General features: G+C 50.8%; 2 protein-coding genes across 2 annotated transcripts; one reads left to right on the plus strand and one right to left on the minus strand.

Annotated features, from left to right (window-relative positions):
- Positions 1 to 260: 260 nt before the first annotated feature.
- NFKBIE (NFKB inhibitor epsilon) lies at positions 261 to 8,107 on the minus strand. Its single transcript, XM_074237067.1, has 6 exons — positions 7,705 to 8,107; positions 5,330 to 5,432; positions 2,793 to 3,015; positions 2,374 to 2,462; positions 1,772 to 2,011; positions 261 to 1,428 (listed from the first exon to the last, which is right to left on the minus strand). The coding sequence occupies exons 1-6, from the start codon at positions 7,980 to 7,982 to the stop codon at positions 1,363 to 1,365; spliced, it is 999 nt and encodes a 332-aa protein (XP_074093168.1). The 5' UTR covers positions 7,983 to 8,107; the 3' UTR covers positions 261 to 1,362.
- An 8,721-nt stretch (positions 8,108 to 16,828) lies between these two features.
- On the plus strand, positions 16,829 to 22,474 carry TMEM151B (transmembrane protein 151B). Its single transcript, XM_074190167.1, is given in 4 exon segments — positions 16,829 to 16,945; positions 19,670 to 20,110; positions 21,381 to 22,449; positions 22,452 to 22,474. Coding segments are annotated over 4 exon segments (1,650 nt in total).
- The last annotated feature ends 1,350 nt before the right edge of the window (positions 22,475 to 23,824 follow it).

The raw sequence follows: 23,824 nt of genomic DNA on the forward strand, positions 1-23,824 counted from the left end.
GCCGCGGTGGGCGCCGGATGCCCCCAGAGCCTCCGATGCCCCCCAAACCCTGTGGTCTTGAGAAGCCCCCGGAGAGCTCACCTTGCGCGGGGGGCGGGGGGCTGCTTCACACGGTGACTGACCCTCAGAACCCCTCTGCAACGGGGTGCCGCCACGCCCATTCTGCAGCCAGGAAAGCGAGGCAGGCGCACGGGGCCCCTCCTGTCCCAAGCACTGCCACCCCGCAGCCCCCCAAGGGAGCCCCCTCCCCCAGCAGCAATAGAGGCGGCAGAGTGGGGGAAGGGCTGGCCAGCTGGCTCGGAGGCTTTAGAGCTGGGAAGGACCCCAGAGGTCGCCTAGTCCAGCCCCTTCGGTTTGACAGATGAACCTGGGGCCCAGAGAGCACTCACTGCAGCAGAACTTGGAGTGGGACCCGCGTCCCCCAACCCCAAACCCATTACAATTTCTGGCTCTCTCCAGCTTTTTTTTCTGGATTGCCCAAGGTCACACAGCTGGGTAAGTATTAAGAGTCTGAGGCCAAATTTGAACTCAGGTCCTCCTGACTGTCCACTGCACCACCTAGCCACCCACCTTTCCAACTCCTTTTATCATCTCTTCCCCTTTTTGACTAGGATCACTTCCCAAGCCTTCAGACCTAAATCAAGAGAGGGGGCAGCTAGGTGGTGCAGTGGAGAGAGCACCAGCCGGCGTCAGACACTTAACCATCACCCAGCTGTGTGATCGCAGGCAAATCACTGAACCCCACTGCCTTGCAAAAACTAAAAGGAAAAAAGAATCGAGAAGATGGGGGGAAAAGCAGTCAAAACACTCAGCTTTTTTAGTGTCATATCATTCCCCTTCCTCAAAATACAGTCCAGGGTTTCTCTCACAGAAGTCCCTTAAACAACTATTTCCTACTATCTTCGGCAAGGAGACGAGGTTATCCTACAGTACAAACTCCTGCTGACATTTCACCCTCTGCCTCAGTCACCTGTTGGAGGCTTCCTCTGGAAGCGTTCCCAGGGACAGAGCCACAGTGACTGGCCAGACCATCAGGAGACGAGTTTCTGAGCATCTCTACTCTTTCCTGGGATGACTGAGTCTAAGAAAGTCAATTTCCTCCCAAACAAGCTGCCTCTGGTGTGGTTTCTTTGTTCCTCAGGATCCTGAGTTCTCTCAGCTCACAGAGACTCCGCTCAGCCTGTAGCTGCCAATCCCATTTCTTAGAGGCTCTGGCATCCATGCCAACCCGTTCTGTAGTAGGACAGTGAAGACAGAGAGAAGCCCAGAGCAGCTGCTGATCACCCTTGTGAGCCAGAGGACAGGCAACAGCAGCCCCGTGAAGGAGTGGAGGAAGGAGGCCATAAGGGCTGAGACCTGGCTTTAGTCCGTACACAGCAGTGGCTTCCCAGAAATCTTCAGGTCATCAAAGGGCAGGAGAGTGAGAGGCTGGAGGGAGAGAAGAGAGAGGGGAAGATCAGAGGACTAGGGGTGGGGAATCACCAGCTTCTGGGTAGGCCTGGAGGGATTTCCTAATCTGCTGGACTGAGCAGGAATCCAATAGCTACTTTCCAATTCAACTTCTCAGAATATTTGGACAGAAATCACCCCAGGAGTAGGCCCCTTACAGGCTAAGGTTCACACAGCAGATGCAGAAGGCCAGAGCTGGAAAGGACTTTGGGATCACCAGTCCTTTCATTTTACTGAGGAAAAAAGTAAGGCTCACTCAGAGAAGACCAGAATGGAGACCAGGATCCAAATCAGTTCAGTTCAGTGTACTGGGGGTACTTACATCTTCAGCTAGGTCCTGTGGCGTCTCATCTTCGACATTCCGAAGCAAGGAATCTGCACCCGCCTGGCACAAAGTGGCCGCGATGTCTGACAGGTGACGCCCGGCAGCCAGGTGAAGAGGGGTACAGCCATTGTGCATTCTGGCATCCACACGAGCCCCGGCCCGAAGCAGGAAGTGCACCAATGCTCTGTCTTGGGTCTCCACAGCCAGATGAAGGGCCGTCTTCCCGCTGGTACCCTCCTTTGGGAGATTACAGACATCACTGATCAGCCAGCTAATCAACTAACTTTTAAATTTTTTTTGCAACACTGAGAATACAAATAAAATCTGTCCTTTAAGGAGCTGACAGTATCACAGGGAAAGGAAGGGTGGTGGAAGAAAGTCCAGAGGGCATCCAGGAGAGGCTCCAATGGGGCACAAACTCCTTCTCCCTTGGCTTCCTGGAGTACTGGGCTCCCCTCCCCAACCCTGCACCCAGCTCTCTGCTACAACTTTCTCCTGGGAGTCACTGAGGAAAGAGGGAACTTTGTGGGTACTGTGGACACTCAAATGAGAAAGGGTCTAAGATTGACTGGAGAAGGAGAAGGGCCTGGCTACCTCACCTGGATGTCGATGTCAACCCCATTCTGGAGAAGCAATTCCATCAGCTGCCGATTTCTCTGCAAAGTAGCAAGGTGGAGGCAGGCCAAGCCTGGGTAGGATAGAAAAAGGGGAGAAAAGTTAGCACCCCAATCATATTAGGAGCTTATATGTGGAATAACAACAGCAATAATTCTTGAAGGTCTGCAAAGCACTTATCTTATTTGAGCCTCACAATATTAGTGTGTACTAAGTATATTATCTCCATTTTACAGAAGAGGAAACTGAGGCTGAGAGAGGTGAAAATGCCTTCCCCAGGGTGACATAACTAGTTAGTGCAGGTTCAGCCCTAAGAGCTTTTTTGTTTTTCCTTGTTCCACAAGAGAATAATCACCCCACCCCCACCTCAGTAGTATTCCCCCTAGCTGACAAGTCATCCCACCTTGCCAGTTTTGCAGCTGAAGCTCCGGATGATGATGTTGGTTCCGACCTCGATCAGATGTGGCCTCAAGGAGGTAACGGGCACAGTCCAGGTGCTGATACTGACAGGCCAGGTGCAGGGCTGTGTCCCCATGCCTGTCCTGTAGTGTCCGGCTTGCCCCTTTCTGTACTAGAGCCTGGACTGTGTGGGGCTGGTCCAGGTACACTGCCAAGTGCAAGGCTGTCTGTAGGTTCCAGATTAGGGGAAAAAGGGGTGGAGGAGGGAGGTATTACGGAGGTTATTCTCTCTATTCCCCCACCTCTGGGTAGTACTTAAGACTTAATACCCCTATAATTTCTCCTTTCCATTCTCAGAAATCAAGTTACTAGAAAGCATCTTTATGGAGCATCCAGAGGAAATGGATGGACTGCCTTTTCCATAGAAGCTTCATCATCAAAAAATCTATGGATCTCCTCTAGGGAATGGGGCAGGAGAAGGAGGAACATATGTATCCCTTTAGGGACCTAATCTCAGTGTAATCATATACCCATATTTTTAGTGTTTATAAAGAACTTTGCACAACAACCCAGGGAGCTACATAGCACAAAGAGGGACTAAACTTGGGGTTGCATTGGTACCATGAACTACTAGGAGGAAACTACCTTGATCAGAGCAGATTCATACTTTACAACTTATTTTTTGTTGTTTTGTTTGTTTTGGAGGCAATTGGGATTCAGTGAATTGTTTAGGGTAACACAGTTGTCTGAGGATGATTTGAACTCAGGTCCTCTGACTCCAGGGCAGGTTAATGAGTTCAGAGAGGAAAGGCTAGTGAGGGTCTGAGCCTGGACTGTAAAGTCAGCGCTGCTCAAGGGCCCCATTTCAACCTCCAAGAGACCAAACCTCATAGGAGAGTTAGCAGACATCATGGAACATATTACTCCTTTCTGGGAAAGGAAGGCAGCATTGGATTTTTCCTCCTTATGGATGACTAGGATTATGGTCTTGAAGGGAAGATAGGCCACTCTAGACATTATTAAGGCAAAAGTAACAATAATAATCCACTTTCCGTACAACATCTCCTTCGACCCTCACACCAACCCTGGGAGGTAGGTGCTGCTATGCTCTGCATTTTGTAGATGAGAAAACTGAGGCAAAAGCAATTTTTTTTTAGTTTTTTCTTTTTTGCAAGGCAATGGGGTTAAGTGGCTTGTCCAAGGTCACACAGCTAGGTAATTATTAAGTGTCTGAGGCCGGATTTGAACTCAGGTACTCCTGACTCCAGGCTGGTGCTCTATCCACTACACCAGCTAGCTGCCCCCAAAAGCAATTGTTTTTCAAGGCAGACACTTTGATACACCTGAATTATAAGTCTGATGCCATGTCGGGACCCTGCTCAAGAAGCTACAGGGGCTCCCTTCGAATAAAATACAAACTTTAATTCCCTTCACAATTGGGCTTTAGCTCTTTCTTTCTTTGCATTTTAAATTTATCTGGCCTACCTTTCAAGATTTACTGCACAGTACTGTCCTTCAAGAGCCAAACAATTTGATGTCACCCATCTGTCTCTTTGCCCTAGACTTGGGATATACACTTTCCTTATATACTTCTCCTTCCTATAAATTCCCTTGCTTTGGTTCAGTCATGTCCAACTCTTCCTGACTCATGGGGTTTTCTTGGTAAAGATAGTGGAGTGGTTTGCCATTTCCTTCTCCAGTGTATTAAGGCTAACAGGGTCATATAGTTACTAAGTTCCTGAGGCTGAATTTGAACTCAGGTCTTCCTGGTTCCAGGTTCAGGAAGGACTCTATCCATTGAGTGATCTAGCTTGCTCACAAAATAAATAATAAAGTCCCTAGTTTCCTTCAAAGGTCAGTTTAAATGCTGCTTCTTACAGGAAGTCTATCCTGATTTATACTATCACCTATCCCTTTCCCACTTCTAGAGAGCAGTGACCTCCTCAAATCATTTTCTTATGTATTTTATATCTATTTTTTTTAAGTAGAGGTAACTGTAGTTTCATGAATGCAAAATTGGCCTTGGATCCAGGAAGTCCTGGGTTCAAATCCTGTCTCAGAGATTTACTAATTATGTGACCTCAGGAAGTCACATAACTTGTGCCTATCTGTGCCAGTTTCCTCATCTGTAAATTGGAAATAATAACAGCACTTGCCTCTGAGAGATGTTGTGAGGATCCAGTGAGTTAATATATGAAAATCTGCTTTTCCTCCAACCACACAGACTATGTGAACAAGGCAAGGCCCCTCCCTAAGGTGCAGAGAAGATGCCTTATTGCATTAGTAGAATCTTTTCATCTTTGCAGAGTCAGTCACTAACATTCCTGAGTTCCTGCTACTTCTTCCCAATAGAATATAATCTCTTTGAGGGCAAAGGGTGATCTACAGTGCCAGAGGATAGTCAGGGCTTAATAATTGCTCATAAAATGAACAATGAGGCCATGGCCTCAAGCTTTTATGGGGAAAGAACTGGTGAAGCTACTCTGCTCAGGAATGGACAGTGGGGTAGCCTGGCACAGTCTTCATGCTTCATCTACCCACCTGAAAAAGGTCATTTTGTATGTCCAGGACTTCTTGGGGCAGCAGAGCCAGGCAGCAGAGCAGCACAGTAGGAGCTTCGTGGATCACAGCCAGGTGTAACAGCCTGAGGGGAGGGAAGGGAGGTCAGGGTGGGAAGAGAAGAGGAGACTGGGCTGAGATGGTGGGGAGTGGGTAATCTGTGGAACAACTATATAGCAGGTCAGGATAGGAAGTGAAAGTCTGAGGGAGGAAATAGATGGGATTCAATGGATTTCCCCATCCTTAAGGGATCCTGGAGATTGGGGTCAGACTGATTTGACAGCCCTCTTGCCTAATTCTGATCCCTTTTGTCCCCAATCCCCAAATTGCCCTTGTGAATTAACTCATAACCAAGGTGAAAAGGGGAAAGGGGGTTTCCAGGACCCAATGCTTCCCTGCTCTACCCCAGAAAATAAAACAAGAAGCATCAATTTCATCCCACCTGCCTCAGTGAGCTCACATATATCCCCAGAGACAAAATAAGGGGTACCCATTGAAGGAATTTCCTAATTATAGAGTTCACTAATTATAGAGTGTCTGCTCCCACAGCTGGAGTGCCAAGTCTTCCAGTGCCTGGTAAAGACACCAGGTGGCCAGGTTACCTAGGTGGCAACTTGGCCCTGTTTGCCCATGATTGCTCCTCCCACCCTTGAGGTTAGACTCCAGACCTTACTAGACCCATAGAGGCAGTGGGCAGATGGTCTAGTTGAAGGAACATGTGTGTGTGTGGGGGGGGGTAATTTTGGCTTAGCAGACCCTCCTGCTATGGGAGAGGATAAGAAGTGGGGGGGGGGGGGGACAGATGGGAGGGAAAGTCCCAGGGCCTGGGGTTTCCCCCTTTAACAGCTGGGAAAGGAGAAGTGGAAGGAAGGGGGAGGGAGATGGCTTGGACCAGAACAGCTGGGGCGGGTGATCAAGGTAGATTGGTGAGCAAAGAGCCAAGCCTGGGGTCAGGGCTCAGACTGTCAGCAGGGAAGGAGCGCTGGGGCTGGGACAGTCCTGGGAGGAGGGGCAGGCTCTGGAAATCCCCTTTCTGCTCTGGGCTGTGCTCTCTGGGTCACATTCCAGAAGCCACCTCCCTCCTTCCCTCAGTCCCTTCCTCCGACTTCCTCTTTTCCAACTTCTCATACCTCCCCAACCCTGTAGACACCTCTGAGGGGAAGTACCCAGCCCCTAGTCTGACAACGACATTAGGGGAACCCCTCTGGGGAACAGACCCAGAATTCTCAACACCTAGCCAGGCACGCTAATCTCTTTATCTTGTCTTCTTCCCTCCGGATGCTTCTGAGAACCCTGGGTTCTCAGGTTCCTGGCTCTCATTCCAGTAATCTGGCTTTCAATCCTATATATGTTTTAGGTTTCACCCTCTCTCTAACTCTATGCATATTACTCATACCCCTAGAAACAGTGGAAGATTTTAGTGGAGTGCCTTGAAGGCTAATCTCAAAGGGGGAAGGGTGTAGGAGACCTAGAGATACTTGATGCAGTCTTGCTCAGTCTAGACAGAGAGGGGCTTAGGCCTAGACAAGACCACCAGTTTTCAGACTAGTTTTCCTCAGGTCAGGAAAAAGCAGGATTTCCCAGTCCACAGATTTCTCTTTAGCATAGGGTCTAGAAATCTCTTTTGCAAGGATCGCCCTCTTTTTTATCCCTCCCCTTATTTTTGTAACCATTTGTTTCCGTTTTGCAGCCCCCTCCCACACTAGAAGTATGCCCGAGGGCAAGGGTTGGCTTGGCTTTATCTGCCGGGTGACACTTCATCAAAGTTTGCTGAATCTGGAAGCTGGAAGGAGTGGGCCGGCCACCCCCCTACTGCCTTATGCCCAGCCCATCCTACCTCTCCGGGACTCCGGGGCCAAGAGGCGATGTTAGGCCTAACGATCCCCCGGACCCAGAGGAAGATGCTCCCCCAGATAGCTTCCTCTCTCCGCCCCCCGCCAGCCACTTCACCCTCCTCCCCGGTCCGTGCGCAGGTGACACTCCGGGGCACCTGGACTGGATGGAAGGAGGCCGGGCGGGCGGGGAGCGTCCAACACTGACCTCATCCCCGACTTCCCCTTCCTCGACCTGGGAAGAAATGGCAGCGCCGAGGCTAGACCTTGCCCCGTCCATCTGATGTGGAGGGGTCGGACGCCCCCTCGACCCTGGTCTTTGCCCTCCAGGGGCTTCAGTCCCTCTGGGTCCCCCGGGGCCGGGAAGCTCCCGCTTCGGGATCCGTCCCCTCAGTCGGGGGGCACAGTTCCAGGTGTGGGGCGCTGCCTCCCCGGCACAGGGGGCCCGGTGGGCGCCCCTTCCCGCCGGCGGCGCCTCTCCCCGGAGCCCACCAGGGCTCGCGCCCTCCCGGGCCCCGGACTCACGTGTCCCCGTCCTCGGAGATGTAGGTGAGCGCCTCCAGCTGCTGGGGGCCGAGCGGGCCCAGCCGGGCCTCGGGGCCGCCCGGGCCGAGCCAGGACGCGCCGCAGGCGGAGTCCGCGCGCTCCCCGCCGTCCTGCTCCGAGGGGCGCGGGGGGCCGGCGTCCGCGGGCCCGGGGCTCAGCGGCGGCTCGGGCAGGGAGCGCAGCGAGCGCCAGGACTCGATGCCCGAGTCGCACTGGCCCTCGTCGGCCTCGTCCGGCCCCTTCCCGGGCCCCGACATGGCCCGGGCCGCGGGCCGCGCCTCCTCCTCCTCCCCCGCCGCCGGGCCCGGGAGGCTCGGCCGAGCTCGGGGGACGCCGGGCGAGGACGAGCGCGGCGGGATGGCGGCCGGGAAGGCTCCGAGGCCGCGGCTGCCTTCGTGTTCCCTTTCCTGCTTCTCCGACCGCCGGCTCCGGCCCCGGCTCCGCCCCGAAGCCACTCATTGGCGGCGGCCGAGCCGGGCCTGGAACTCCCCGGGCCGCGCTAACCCCGCCGCCTGCGCCGCCCCGGCCCGCCCCTCGGGGCCCGCCCCGCCCCCGGGCCCGCGGCGCCCGCAAACCCCCCGCGGGAGAATGGCCCGGCTCCCGGGAACACCCTGTCCCCCAGCTCGGGGGGAGATGCTAATATTTATCGAGCGACATCTCCGGGTGCTGGGGAGGACCGCGGCGTGGCGAGCCGGGGCCTGCCTTTGTCCCGCTGGCCCCAGGCCCGGGGCCCGAACACGCCGGCCGAGCAGCCGCAGCGCAAGCCTCCGAGGTGCCGCCGGTCCCCCGCCCTGGACGAGCTGCAAACAAAGCGCGGCCGAGGACTCCCCGCCCTCGCCTTCCCTTCTTGTCTCCGCACCTGCTTCCTCCATCCGAAGACTTCACGGCACCCCAGCCAGGCACCCCGGAAAAAAACGCGATTTTGCACCTAAGGACTTGCTCCGGATCCCCTCGGTGGAGAAGCAATGGTCATTTCTACAGCAAAGGTTGTGTCTCATCCCTGGAAAGAAGCATTTGTGGTTGTGTTGCGCTAAACCCCTTCTCAATCCACTCCAGAACCCGGACCGCAGCCTTTTCATTCCTTAAGAAAGATTTTATTTATTTTGAACTTTACAACCCCCCCCCATTCTTGCTTCCCTCCCCCCACCCCCCACAGAAGGCATTCTTGTTAGTCTTGTTTTAAGAAAGATTTTATTTATTTTGAGTTTTACAAAATTTCCCTCATTCTTGCTCCCCCCCCCCCACGAAAGGCATTCTGTTAGTCTTTACTTTGGTTCCGTGGTATACACTGATCTGAGTTGAATGTGACGAGAGGAATCATATCCTTAAGGAAGAAAAATAAAGCATGAGATAGTAAAATTGCAACATAATATAACATAGCCTTTTTATTCTTTCACTAGACAACTTTATTAATAATCTGTGAACAGAGCGCTGGGCTTAGAAATGGGAGAAGACCCAAAGATCAGAGTCCCTGATCTCTCAGAGACTATATTAATTTACTTAAATGCTTATGGAGAATCTATAGGTAAGATCTTGCCCTAAGAAGCAAACCAACCTCTTCCCAGAATGGGAAATTCGAATGCTTCTCTGTAGCTTTTCCTTTGCCAACTTCTTCCTGTTTCTTGCCTCCCCCTCTTCCCTCCTCTAGTCTGATAGTTTTTGAGATTTGGGGACAAGAGTCTACTTGGAGGTGGGGGAAACTTAGACAACAGTTCTCGAAATAGTGTCCAAAGGGGATGCCCCAACTTTACTCCCTTGGGACTTCTTACCCCAGTATCACGAGTATGTATGTATCTGCTTGTATTTTCCTAACGGCATTTTTTTTCCCCTGTGATATGTAAGAAACTCCCAACAAACCTCTCCATGGAGGTGGTAGAGCCACAGGTGTTACACATTATTTGTGGACTTTCTCAATGTTTCAGTTAATACAAAACAAAACCAAAATAACATTTTTTTGGTCTTACGTGATTGCTTTTAGGGAAGGGGAAGGATATATGTAGTATTATAGTGATGTAAGAAACAAGAAATGTCAATAAAAATTATTTTTAAAAACTGTAATATCACACATCTATGTTTAGCATAGTTATTCTTGCAGAGTCTATATTAGATTGGTTTCTGTCAGGGGGAGGAGGGAGAGAGAAAAAATGTAAAGCTTAAAACCTTGCAAAAAATGATTTTTGAGAAGTACCATTGTATTTAGTTGGAAAAAATAAATAAATACATTATGATTTTCTTACACCCCCCCCCCCCAGGAAACCCTGTAATAGCTATATTCCAAAAGAATGAAAACTCCTTAAAAACTCCTTGCTTTTTTTTTAATTTTCAGAAACTTGCCTGTATCCTGTGTCCCCATAATTGAGGAGACCCAAACAGTATTAAAAGTCAGAATTTGCATTGTATAAAACTAATAGAAGTAGTACACTTATGCCCCCTTCAGTGAGGCACATATACTGTTTTACAAGGTTTTTCACGTGGGTTACAATCAAGATCAGAAATAATAACTATTCTTATTATTGTTCTTTGTCCTTAATTCTCAAAGAAAACTGTGAAATCCAGGAGGTGATGAATGACATGCTCATGAGTTGGAATGAGGGGGTGCTGTGCTAAGTTACCAACCTCACTTTCTCCTCCAGAGCCATCTGAATCCAGTGGCCAGATAATGAATCAGGACATTGAGGATGACCCTGAATGAGAGACAATCAGGGTTAAGTGACTTGCCTAAGGTCCCACAGCTAATAAGTGTCAACATACAGAGAAATAGCAACAGGCACATGCTTATTGTGTATGATTAATTCAGTTTATAAGGTATTGTGCAATTTGAGATGAGGCACAGTTCACTACAGCCTCAACTCACAACTTTCCCCGTATTTGAGGCTAAAATATACTAATTCAGCTATTTTTGCACATGAAAATACCTGAAATCATACATAAATTACATACATAACACAAATCAGTGGGCAAATAGTAATATCTATTTATCTATCTATTTATTTATTTGCTTTTTGTGAAAACAGGGAGGCTCTGCCTCCCCTGGTCACACATCCCTGCTTGTATGTCTCTCTCTCTCTCTCTCTCTCTCTCTGTTTCAGTCTTTGTTTTGTGTATTAATTGAAGAGATGTACTTTAAAGAGGCTACTTAGGCTTGTCTTCCTATGAAGCTGGCCCACTCTGGAGACATGTCATCTTCCCAAAGAACCTCTCATTCCCCTTTGCTCTTCTCTGCTACTCATCCTCTGCTTGCTTCCTTACTGTTCAATCTTTCATAGTGGTTTTGGATGTTAGGGTTGTTTAGGAATCAGTGGTTTCCTGCCCTTTAGTCTCTCTCTCCCTTTAGCTCATAGTCATATTTAAATCAACCTTTCTGTCCCTAATATTTAAAAAATAATATGTGAATTAATAACATGAGTTTTTGCAGTAATGAACTTTTTGGTAATAATTTGTAAATCTTTAGTAGTAATCTGTGCAACCTGTGAATTAAAGTCTAAGTCTTTCTTACTTCCCTGGGAAAAAAAAGAGGCCATTTATCTGAGAGAAGTTGGAAAAGGAAGCTGAGGTTCTGAGACAGACCCCACTAGGTCAAGAAGCCAGAGCCTTGTCCAGAGAGGGGGTACTGACTGCTTCCTTCTCATTGTGAATCCAGAGACCATGAGCTCCTTCCTCTTTCTGGTTCTTGTGAGAAGGCTGTCCTGGAAGAGGGCAGGTAAGGAAGATGGATTTGCAACACTTTTCCCTCCAAGGCTGACTGTAATAGGATTTTCCCTCCTGGGCCCTACTTGTCTTATTTCTACTACCTCTGAAGAACCTCTTTTCTCAAATACCTCCCCCATACCATTATCCTAATTCATCTCAATCTGAGCTATCCTTAGGCCCTGAAAGCACTATTTATTTATTTGTTTGTTTGTTTGTTTGTTTGTTTAAGGTTTTTGCAAGGCAATGGGGTTAAACGACTTGCTCAAGGCCACACAGCTAGGTAATTATTAAGTGTCTGAGGCTGGATTTGAACTCAGCTACTCCTGACTCCAGGGCCCTATCCACTGAGCCACCTAGCCGTCCCAGCACTATTGTTTTTTAAACTTTCCATTTGATCCTAGATTCTTTTCTTCCCCCCTATACCCCACATTCTCCCATCTTCTGAACTCAATGAAACTTAGCTTTCTCTTTTAACAAATTGCCTTTTCATTGGTACTTTTTTATATCATTTTTGAACATATACCTTCTTCCTTTTTCCATAGTTGTCATTTTTCATAACAAAGATTTAAAAAATCCCCCCAATTCATCAAACTAGCACATTGTTCTTTTCTGTCAGTAGATGTAATATTTCACACAATATTCTTGCAGTTCTGCATATAAAGAAGGTCCTGTCTTTTTCCTAGAGATATCTCAATTCTTGGCACTCTCTCTATTACTGGCTGCTTTATCTCTCACATACTCTGACACACAGTGACAACAGGGAAGTTGGCATACTTCTCTCTCTTTTTTTTTTAGGTTTTTTTGCTAGGCAAATGGGGTTAAGTGGCTTGCCCAAGGCCACACAGCTAGGTGATTATTAAGTGTCTGAGACTGGATTTGAACCCAGGTACTCCTGACTCCAGAGCCGGTGCTTTATCCACTGCGCCACCTAGCCACCCCTATACTTCTCTTTCCATGTACATTTTCAGACCTTGCCTCTCCCTCTCTCAACCTTTAAAAATCATTTCATCCATCCAGATTTTTGTTGGAATCATTCATGGACCATCAGGTTACTTTCTCCCTCCTTAAGAAGTTCAGTATGTGACTCTCAGACTTTGCCCCCCCCCAATTTATTCATCTTCAAAAACTCTGGAGTCCTACTTCCTTAATCACCTCAGCTTCTTCAACCTCTTTCTCCAGATTACTTCAACTATTCTCAGGAGGTTTCCTCAGAACCTTCTCCAAACTGAATTTGCCCCAGGAGTCAGAATTTTTCTAATACCTCTGCTTCACCCTCCCCCAATTTAGCCCTTTCTCCAGAACTGAATTTCCATTCCCAATATTTCTCTTCCATTCTTATCATTTAGTTCCAATCCCTAAACTTGGACTTCATTGCTAGCTTTTCACCTCATCACTTAGTCCCTATTACCACCACTAGGCTCCCCTACTCTAGTATTTATCTTATGTCCTCAGTTCTTGGTTCTATTTCAGCATTTAGCCTCTTTTACACTCATTTTACTCATTTACTTTGAGCACCCAGGCTCCTTTCCTTATCCCTGAAACTAGGGAAATTTTAGATTAGTCTCACTAGAGTTAGGATCTTTCTGGATAAAAAACATTCACTGTCTATAACTCTTGTCCTGGAAATCAACTTCTTCCCTTTCTTCTTCTTATAGAAGGTAGATCCTGTGGTCCTAAAAACCTAGGTTTAAATCCTACCTCTGAAACATGGCAACTCTTTGACTTTGTGCAAATCATCTATTCTCTCAACATCCTAAATTGAACATAAATCTGCTTGAAAGGATAGAGTTTCCAAATCTTGAGTTTCCTACACTGATGAAACCACTGGTCCAGAACCTCTCCCCCAATAAATATGTGCATTATCTACCTCATAAAGTTGTTATCATCCTTAGAAATTATTCCCTAGAGGAATGGCCTCCTCCAGGCAACCCTGACCCAGCCCTTCTTTCACAAAGAGTGAGAGGAAAATCTATCAACAAACGTTTATTAAGCACCTACCATTGGGTAGGCATTCTGCTAGGTAATGGAGATACAAAGACAGCAGTCACTGACTTCAAAGATCTAACAATTCTACTGGGGAGACAGCATATATAAAAAAGAAGTCATACATATATTATATAACCAACAAAATAAAGACATTTTTAGAGGTAAGATATTAATAGTTCAGGAATCAAGAAAATCTATATGTAGAAGGTATATAAATTACTTTCATATTACTCCCCAGGTACAATCATTCTAATTGGGGTTAAGAGGAAGGGATAAATTATGCAACATGAGAAGGGGATCCTCATGGATGAATAAATTTTGGTGTTGGTGAACTAAGGCTATAGTGATCAGACCCCATCATAATGTTTCCTCATGGAAAAAGGAAGCTATGGGTGAATGGAAAAGATCTGTCTCCTCCACTTGATGTCATATTCCATTAAGGTTGGGAGAATGGTAGGGAGAGGGAGGCAATGAAAAGTGGAAGATAACTTTGTATGAATGTTCATCTTTTTAATGCCAGAAAATCCTGTTCTCTATGGTAAGGAGGTATTTGTTTTGTGATAAATCAAGTTACATATTAGCATAAAGGTTCAAAGCTTCTGGTGGATAGTAGCATGTGAGAAATATAATTTTAAATCTTGCCCAGGGGTACATATATGTTACCCCAATTACATTCTTGTTATCAATACTTTTCATTTGGTTAGCATGTTATGGTTTTCTAAGCTTGTTTGTATACATTGTTATTTCGTTACTGGATGTTTTTACTGTATGACCTCTAAGTTTTAAATCAGTAATCTCATTTGATGCTCATAACAACTTTAGGAGGTAGATAATACACATAGTTATTGGGGGAGAGGTTCGGGACCAGTGGTTTCATCAGTGTAGGAAACTCAAGGTTTGGAAACTCTGTCCTTCAAAGCAGATTTATGTTCAATTTAGGCTGTTGAGAGAATAGATGATTTGCACAAGGTCAAATAGTTGCCATGTTTCAGAGGTAGGATTTAAACCTAGGTTTTTAGGACTACAGGATCTACCTTCTCTTCCCTATATCAAGGTACTTGAAAGTATCATTGTATCTGTTTTTGCAGATGAGAAAAGTGAGATTTAGAGACATTAAGAGATTTGCCTAGTCACACATATTTAGTAGAAGAGTTAGGACTTCAATCCAAGGGTTTTATTCCAATCTGCCCATTCTATTACACTCTGTTCACCTCCCTTGGCCTCTCCTCCAAATACATGTACACTGTAGTTGGGAGAATAGTAGCCTTCTCCAGCTGTCCAAAGGTCTTTGGCTTCTATTGACTGAGACATAGCGACCCAGGTCTGAGCAAACCCTTCTTCAGAGGGAATGCATCTAGAGGACAAAATCCAAATATTGGAGCCCTGTGGTGGCCCCACATCTGACCACATGAGGTCAGCATAGAGCCACACACACTCTCTTCTCAGTTTGGGAATCTTGAATTCTTATAGAAAACCAGGCTAAGGGGGATGTCACCTGAGAAGGGAGAAAGAGAGCAGACCGTTGTCTCAAGTCACAAGATTGGCAAAGACAAAGTTTGGAGGGGAAAGCTCTGATGCCTCCTACCCAAGTGTCATCCACAGATCTCCTATTTTCCCAGTCCTTTGTACCCCCCTCCCTTCCCTCACTGGTTTTTCAGCCCCCTTAATCTCACCCCACTCCATACATACCTCCGCCTACCCCGTCTAGCTTCTCCATAAGCACGCCTGTTGTCATGACAACGAGTTGGTCAGCAGGCCCTAGAGGCAGCTCTCACCAGAACCCACCACCCCTTCCTCCTCCTTCCTGAGGCTGTGGGGCTAGGAATTGGGAAAAGCAGAGGAGAGTTCTCCTGTCTTTTAGGCACAGTCAGAAGTTAGAGAACAGGCACCCAGGATGTCTCTGACCCTGAATCCCCCTGAACTGAAGAAAAGATAGTAGGGAAGAAGGCATTGGAACAAGGGACTAACATTGCTCTCTTCCACCTTCTGCATCAATCCTCCCTCTCTTCCCTCTCCTTAGCTCACAATCATCCCTATATTTGTATTGGGCTGATCTAGGCTAAGGGCAGAAGCCTGGACTTTTGGTCTCCTATTCTAAAAGGCAGCCTTAGTGAAAACCTTATCTCTCTCTCTCCCAAGAACTTGGAGGGCAGTAGAATAAGAAGAGCTGGGAGGGATCTCAGAGACCATCTACTTTAACCCTCTTATTTTACAGATGAAGAAACTGAGTTTCTTCAAGGGGAAGTGACTAGTCCAAGAGCAGTCAGTTACTGAGTGAATTTGCTCATTCTTTAATTTTCTCATTCCAAATGCTGTACTTGCCACACCACATCCCAGTTATCTCCAGGAGAATGAGAGGGAGATTGGGGGAGAAGAGGAAAGTGAAGATGGGCTTCTTCTGATATCACACCCTGCCTTGGTAGTTCCTACTATCCCTACAAGGGCAGGCATATTTCTGGGAAGCCAGAATAACCTCACCATGTCTAGGGTCTCAAGTGACACTGAGTTGTCTCCTCCTCGGTTCACCTTCCTCCGCTGGGGTCTTGACCTATGAACCTGCAGAAGTGAAAGAGAAATGAGGTGTGTTTATATAGGGTTGAACACCCCTGTATTAGGATCTGGTACAGGGGACGTGTTCTTTGCCTGAAGTTGCTTGATTTCCTAGCTTCCTAGTTTCCTTTACATCTGATTCCCTCCCCCCCAACCCCACACTTTTTTCTTTTCTTTTCTTTTTTTTTTTTAGTAGCTCCCTGTCTTATCCATGCCAATCTTCAAGAGTTTTTAGGAATACTGGAGGGGGACGACCTCTGACAATCCTCATGGAGACCCAGGCCAGTGGGGAGAAGGGATGCTGCAAAGAAGGCTCTTTCATGCTGGGAGAAGGGGACCGGAGAAAGAAGGGACTGTGTGCAGGGCTGCCTGGTGCAGAGCGGGGTGAAGCTTCGGGACCCCCCTCTGTCGCATCCCCTCTTTACTAGGGGTAACCATTAGGTGGGACTTTGGGGGAGGCGGAGTTGGGGGGGGCGGAGGCGGGGCTCAGATGCGCTGGGAGGAAGAGGGGGGGCGCACTGGCTCGGGCTCCCGGCTCAGACAAAAGGCGGCGGCGGGAGCGGGAGGGAGGCGGAGCGGCGCCGGGAGGGCCTCAAGGTGACACTTGCCCCCGGTGCCGGCCCCTCTGCCCTAGCCCGGCGCCCCCAGACCTTTCCCCCCGCCCCACCCCACATCCCCCCCTTGCCTTTCCCTCCCCAGCCGGGCCTCTCCGACCCCGGAGCCCTCCACCGGCCCCCTCTCCACCCCCCGCGGGGGGTGGGGAGCAGCCAGGGCCCCGCCCCCTCCCGCCCCCTCCCCCTCCAGGCCAGCACAGGATGCCCCCGGTCCCCGGCGGCCCCCAGGGAGGCTCCGAGCTCCGCGCCCCCCACCCTGCGCCATGTCTCCCCCCGGCTCGGCTGCAGGAGAGAGCGGCAGCGGCGGCGGCTGCGGCGGTGGCGGCCCCGGGCCCCTGGAGGAGGCGGCGGCGGCGGCGGAGGGCACCGCCCGAGAGGAGGTGAGCCCCATCCCGGTGTCCCCGGGCCCCACGCTCCCTTCGCATCCTCCGAGGGACCGCGTCCAGGTCCCTCCATCTCCGCCCGCGCCCCGCAGGCTCCACCTCGCTCCCGAATGCCGCTTCTCCGCCCGTCCTCCTTCCTCTGTCCCAGGACCTTGGGGCGGGCTGCTAGGGTCCGAGCTGACCCTGAGGGCGGCCCCCTGCCCGTTCCGCCGCAGCGCGGCCCTCCCAGCCCCCTGTCCCCCGCCCGGCGTCCCCTCCGCCCGGCCGGCGGCCGCCGCAGCCCGGCGCATCCGCGCCCCCTTCCCCTCCCCCTCCGGAGCTGTCCGTGGTGTTGAAGAGGGGGCAGAGGCAAGAGGCGGGGCTGGGGTCCCACCGAGGGGGAGGGGCAGCTGGGCGGGGCTTCTGTGGTGGGGTTGGAGAGCGCGGAGTGGAGAGTGTGTGTTTTGGGCGGGGGACAGGGGGCTAACCTGGAGTTGGTGTATCCCTCAAGGAAGGGAAGGGGCCGAGGGTCCAGGGCAGTGGTAGGAAGATGGCAAGAGTCTGTTAGTGGAGTTAGTTGTGTGCTGAGGAACTCGGTGCTTAGGTAACAGGTTACTCTGGACAGTGCTTGGAGGGGAGGGGGACCTAAAAGATGCAGATTAAAAAATTCCTTTTACAACTCACTCACGGAAGGGGTCGTTGGCATGGTATGCGAGGTAGCTGCAGCCTTCCTCCCAAATGTTTCCACCTGGAGACGGCTTCTCCCCCAAACCTCAATATTGTGTGTCTTTGAGAGTTTTAGGCTAGGCCACCGGCGGGGGTGGGGTGGGGTGAGGGAAGGGCTAAACTACAACGAAGGTTAGGGTCAAGAGAAATGAGGGATCAAGAAACTTTCCAGTGTTTACTTTGCCATCGCTAGCTGCAGAAGACAAAACATATCCAGACACAGACACACCCACAACAGCCCTCACCCTCCCAGACACAAGCATGTTAATTCTTACACATACATACCCTGATGTACACACATCGACTTGTACACAGCCCAAGTGTAGACACTTGCCAGTATAATTATGCACACAGACACAATACATGTATCCAACCTTCTGAAAATATATGATCCCCAAAACCTAAATACAAAGGCAAAGAGACATAGTTATGCACACATGCTCACTCATACTTTTCTCATGTCCAGATCTTTTCTCTAATTCCAGACATGAATTCTTCCTCATTCCAGATTTTGCCGAAACTTATCTCACCCTTTTTGAACGCTTCTATACACCATCCCCCTTCTATACTCCCCTTGGCTTCTATTTTCCCTAGAATGTCCCTTCTTGTTCTGACCCTCTCTAAAACTCCCTCTTCCTCTTCTCTCTCCACCTTAACTAGTACCTTAGGATCAGGCTGGGAAGACAGATGATGGAGAATCTCAGCAGAAATAAGAAGTAAGATGAGATAATACACATCAAAAAGATCTACCTAATAATGAAGGATAAAGGACCCTAAGCACAAGATGAACCTTAGTTTAATCATCACTCTTCCAGACAATAATGCAAAAGAGGCAAACATCCTTCATTTTTGCCTTGTATTATGTACTTGATGAAAAGGACAGGCCCAGATGAGTTTTAATGAGAAACTTCTTTCTGAGGAAAGAACATTTTCAACCTTGAAGAAGAGGGGTGTAGAGGAAAATGTAGAAAAGAACTATTAGTACAGGGGGTGGGAATGGAGTTGGGCCTTGGAGGGAGGAATTTCAATAGCAGAAGGGTGAGGTGGACCATTCTAGGCTTGGAGCACAGCATGAGTTCAAGGAGGACAAACTGGAAGACAGGACAAACCCCTGGAAAAGGAATATCTCACCTACACTGGAGACCTCTCTGGCTTCTTCCCAATGTTCTTTTTGGGTTCCCTAGTTTCTGGGTCTTCAATTCCACTCCTTCATTTCTGGAACCCCAGGCTTTCTTTCTCCATATTAAGAGACAGTATTGATAAAAGTATATGGGGGGGGAGGTTCAACTATAGGGGCCTACTATTTTAATCACCTACTAGTATATAATTCCACTGTCTCCTTCCCTGCTCCCCTGTACTCAGAACTTGACTACAAGAGCTGAGAATTTGGGGTGTGGTGGTAGTGGAAAAAACACCTTAGAAAGGTCTCTAGAACAGACTGGACTATTTGCTCTGTGTATATATGTGATGCAACAGTAGGACCTTCCCTTTTCCTTATCTTTTCCTTCTTCAGTCTGGGGCACTTGGAAGGGCATGGGCATGGTGCCCAACCTGGAGTGGGGAGAACACTAAGAAAGGCATTGCTAATTATTTCTCTCCTATTTTTCCCCTTTCTCCTCCCTGTTTCATTTTTTGTCCTTTTTTTTGCCTTTGTCTCTCTCTGTGCTGGTGTGTGTGTGTGTGTGTGTGTGTGTGTGTGTGTGTGTGTGTGTGTATTTTTGCTACTATTTCTCTGATTTCTTTCTTTGTGTGTGACTTTGTCTCTGGCTTCTTGGTCTCTTTCTCTATGCATCTCACTATTTCCTTTTCTCCTATTTCATTTCTCTTTCTTTTTCCCTGCTTGTTTACTGTTGTTTCTCTTTCTCTTCTCTTCATATCTTTCTTTTTCTGCCTTCATGTCTCTATTGGGGGGGGTGGATTTTTGTTTTTCTTCTGTCTGCTGTCTTTGTTTTTGTTTGGATGGTTGTTTCTGTGTATTTCCATCCCTCCCTTTCTTCTTCTTGCCCCCTTGAGCAGCAGCGTCCAGTACAGCCCTCTTTCACCAAGTCCCTCTGCCGTGAGTCACATTGGAAGTGCCTGTTGCTGTCGTTACTCATGTATGGCTGCTTGGGGGCCGTGGCCTGGTGTCATGTCACTACGGTGACTCGTCTCACCTTTAGCAGCGCCTACCAGGGCAACAGCCTCATGTACCATGACAGTCCCTGCTCCAATGGCTATGTCTACATACCCCTGGCCTTCCTGCTCATGCTTTATGCTGTTTACCTGGTGGAATGCTGGCACTGTCAGGCCCGCCATGAGCTGCAGTACCGAGTGGATGTGGGCAGTGTCCGGGAACGTGTGGGTCGTATGCAGCAGGCCACACCGTGCATCTGGTGGAAGGCCATCAGCTACCATTATGTCCGCCGCACCCGACAGGTCACCCGTTACCGAAATGGGGATGCCTATACTACCACACAGGTAAGGACCATGGGTTCAGAGGCTGGGGTGGGGGTGGGGAAGAGATCCATACAATGTGAGAGAGTGAAAAGTCACTATTGTGGTGGGTGGGGAGGAGTAGAGAACAGGAAGGTGATGGAGGTGAGAGATGTGACAGGGTGACTGAAAACCTTCCCTCCCCACCAAGGACTTCCCCTACCAGGATATCTGGTGGGGGGGGGGGGTTACAAAAAAGGAAATGATACTACTGTTCACCTAAGGTAGGCTTTGCAGTCTGATGAGTTCCACCTTCAGAAGCCTGCTAATCTTAGGGTGAAGACAGATTCTATCCAGTAGAAACTCAGAAGTTCTAGTTCAAATATCACTATAGTGAATTAGATGCCCTACTACAAAAATGACACAGTTCCCTCAGTGGGCTTACATTCCCTGTTTGATGGGGAAAAGGACTGCCTTCTGAGAGTTACTTTTGTGATAGTGAAAGTCATTACCCTCTGAGGAAGCCTAATTCGGTGGGAAGACATTAGAAATTACCCAGGCTAATGGAGACAGCCAGGCCCTGCAATTCAGAAGCTTCTGTTCTTATCGAAGTACATTCGGGGATCTTATGATTTGAAAGATGAGACAGACACCTCAACTTCCCAGAGATCACTATCTAGTTGCAGAGAAAATGCACCCACCAAAAAACCCCCCCAACTTATTCACTCTTCAAGGCAGAGAAATTAGGAAATGCATAAGAACTCTGAACCGTTAAACTCCCAAGGGATTCCCCATGTAGAGACTGGTTGGGTCGGGGAAGTCTTTCTGGGATGGAGTTTGGTACAGGCTGGAGGACGGAAGCGGAGAGGCGATTGAAGAAGGGTAGGGCTAAGGATGGGAAACGGTACTTGCCTCCATGGCCCTGCAAAAACAAAATCAAAAATAACAAAAAAAGAGACGGGAAATAGTTCTATCGGTGGTGCAGGACAGAGAAGCAAGTGAGTTTGAGGCCCTGGAGAGCCCTTCTGTGTCGTGAGTATGGTGGGAAGGCTAAGGCCGGCTGGGCGGCTGGTGGCGAGCCCTTGACCGCTGGGTTTCGGGGTCTCCCGAGGCCCACACCGGTCCTTGGGAGGCGGGTGGAGCGATGTCAGAGATATCCGATGTGGGTAGTGCGTGAGTTAGGGCAGAGTGGGGGGCGCCCGGGCCGGGCGGCTTGGCCCGGGCGGGCACAGCCAGGCTGGGGCGGGGCGCGGCCGGGGCCGCGGGTCTCCCGGGCCCGGGCTTCAGGCTCCTCCCTTCTGCCCCGCGGCCTCAGGTCTACCACGAGCGCGTGAACACGCACGTGGCGGAGGCCGAGTTCGACTACGCGCGCTGCGGCGTCCGCGACGTGTCCAAGGCGCTGGTGGGGCTGGAGGGCGCGCCGGCCACGCGGCTGCGCTTCACCAAGTGCTTCAGCTTCGCCAGCGTGGAGGCGGAGAACGCCTACCTGTGCCAGCGCGCGCGCTTCTTCGCGGAGAACGAGGGGCTGGACGACTACATGGAGGCGCGCGAGGGCATGCACCTCAAGAACGTGGACTTCCGCGAGTACATGGTGGCCTTCCCGGACCCGGCGCGGCCGCCCTGGTACGCCTGCCAGTCGGCCTTCTGGGCGGCGGCGCTGCTGACCCTGTCCTGGCCGCTGCGCGTGCTGAGCGAGTACCGCACGGCCTACGCCCACTACCACGTGGAGAAGCTCTTCGGGCTGGAGGGCGGCGGCGGCACGCCCAGCGGCGACGAGGGCCCGCCGCCGCCGCCGCACCGCCTGCCCCGCGTCAACACGGTGGACAGCACGGAGCTGGAGTGGCACATCCGCTCCAACCAGCAGCTGGTGCCCAGCTACTCCGAGGCCGTGCTGATGGACCTGGCCGGCCTGGGCGCCCGCTGCGGCGGGGGCTACGCGCCCGCCTGCCGCTACGGGGGCGTGGGCCCGGCCGGGGCCGCCCCGCTGCGCCGCAGCTGCGAGCACTGCCAGCGCGCCGCCAGCAGCTCCTCCATCTTCTCCCGCAGCGCGCTCAGCATCTGCGCCAGCCCGCGCGGCGCGGCCGGGGCCGGGGGCCCGGCCGGGGCCGGCAGCCGCTTCTCCCTGGGCCGCCTCTACGGCTCCCGGCGCAGCTGCCTGTGGCGGAGCCGCAGCGGGAGCGTCAACGACGCCAGCTGCCCCACGGAGCAGACGCGCCTGTCCAGCCAGGCCAGCGTGGGCGCCGACGACGAGGACGAGGACGAGGACGACGAGGACGGGGCCGGGCCGCCGCCGCCCTACCACGACGCGCTCTACTTCCCCGTGCTCATCGTGCACCGGCAGGAGGGCTGCCTGGGCCACGGCCACCGGCCGCTGCACCGCCACGGCCCTGCGTGGAGACCTCACTGTGACCGCGGGCCGCGGGGGGCCGCGGGGGGCCGCGGGGCAGGGGCGCGCCCGGAGCCCGACCCGGACCGAGCCCCGGCTGCCCCGTTCCCCGGAGCGCGCGGGGGGGGGGGGGGGCGTGTGCGTGTGTGCGTGTGTGCGTGCGTGGCGGGGAGGGGGCGGCCCAGAACTTCGAGAGAACCAGAGAGGCCAAAGCCACCCCTCCTCGCCCCTTGCCAAATCCTGTGTTCCCGAGGGCACAAGGGACAGCAGCCTCACCTAGCCCGGCCTGGAGCCCGGCTTGGGGCCCGGCCTTTCACAAGATCCCACGACTGTTATCCGGGGCCCTGTTATCTCCCACCGAAGCACCCCCACCCCACCCCTCCGGGTGAGCCCACCCCGTGGAGGTGGCGGGTCCCTCCTCAACTAGGGACCTGGGCGGAGAAGGGAAGATACCGGAGGGGAAGCCCCAAGGGCTTCCCTTTTCCCACCACTTCACCCCATTTAGAATATGGGTTGGGGCATGGTGGAAGGGGAGGATCCCTGAGTTAGCGTTGACCTCAACTCTCCCTACTTGAATACCACGGAAAATACTGAGATCCTTCCTACTCTGGCCTCTCCCCCTCCCCCCCGTACTGCTTCTCTATCCCTCCTTTAAACCAGTTTATCTTTCTGGTCCCAGGAGTCCCGTCTTCCAGAGGGATGACCCTTTTCACAAAGATATTACTTGCCTTTGGATCTCTTTTCCTTGTTGCTGGAAGGATGAGATTGCAAAGGAGGAAGAGAGGAGATAACTGGATTCTTTTCCTAAAAGTTTCTCTACCTAGGCCAGGGATTAGTGCCTTCCCTAGAGGAGGAGTCTGTGTGTGTGGGTGCAGTGATACACAGGATGCTGGCCAGGAAGATGACAGAACAAAGTGATCTGGGCTGACAGGGGAGAGGTGTAATTTGGAGGGGAGAACTTTACTAGAATTGAGAGGGGAGAGAGTGGGCTTCTCTTTGAGCCCCCTCCTCCTTTACATGCCCTGAGCTGACAACTCTGTCTTAACATTAAACTGGAGAAATGCTGGATTCCAATGTTTTGGAGCTTTTAGGGATGTATTTATTCCCCAACCCCCAGCAGCCCTAGCCCCATGAGCTTGGGTCACTGCTGGGTATCCTAGATTCCCTTAAGGAAAGCAGGAACAAACCCTGCCCCCATTTTATTCTCCTGCTGTCTGTGGCTTAGCAGCCTTTCATTCCTGCTGCTCCTAAGCTCTATTCACTAACCTGGTCCTTTGGTGCAAAAGGGCCCCGGCACTTCCTGTCCCTGGTTGTTTCAGCCTGCATGTCTCTGTGCTCCCCTTTCTTCCCCATTGTCCTCAGCTCAAGCTCAC

This window comes from Macrotis lagotis, chromosome 5, assembly GCF_037893015.1.
Source record: "Macrotis lagotis isolate mMagLag1 chromosome 5, bilby.v1.9.chrom.fasta, whole genome shotgun sequence".
Classification (NCBI taxonomy): Eukaryota; Metazoa; Chordata; class Mammalia; order Peramelemorphia; family Peramelidae; genus Macrotis; species Macrotis lagotis.

Excerpts from the sequence above, each read along its gene's own strand:
- NFKBIE (XM_074237067.1), bottom strand. The coding sequence starts at position 7,982 with ATGTCGGGGCCCGGGAAGGGGCCGGACGAGGCCGACGAGGGCCAGTGC. Across the intron at positions 5,433-7,704 it reads ATCTCCGAGGACGGGGACAC|GCTGTTACACCTGGCTGTGA; the intron begins GTGAGTCCGGGG and ends CCCTCCCCTCAG. Across the intron at positions 2,463-2,792 it reads TCAGCTGCAAAACTGGCAAG|GCTTGGCCTGCCTCCACCTT; the intron begins GTGGGATGACTT and ends TATCCTACCCAG.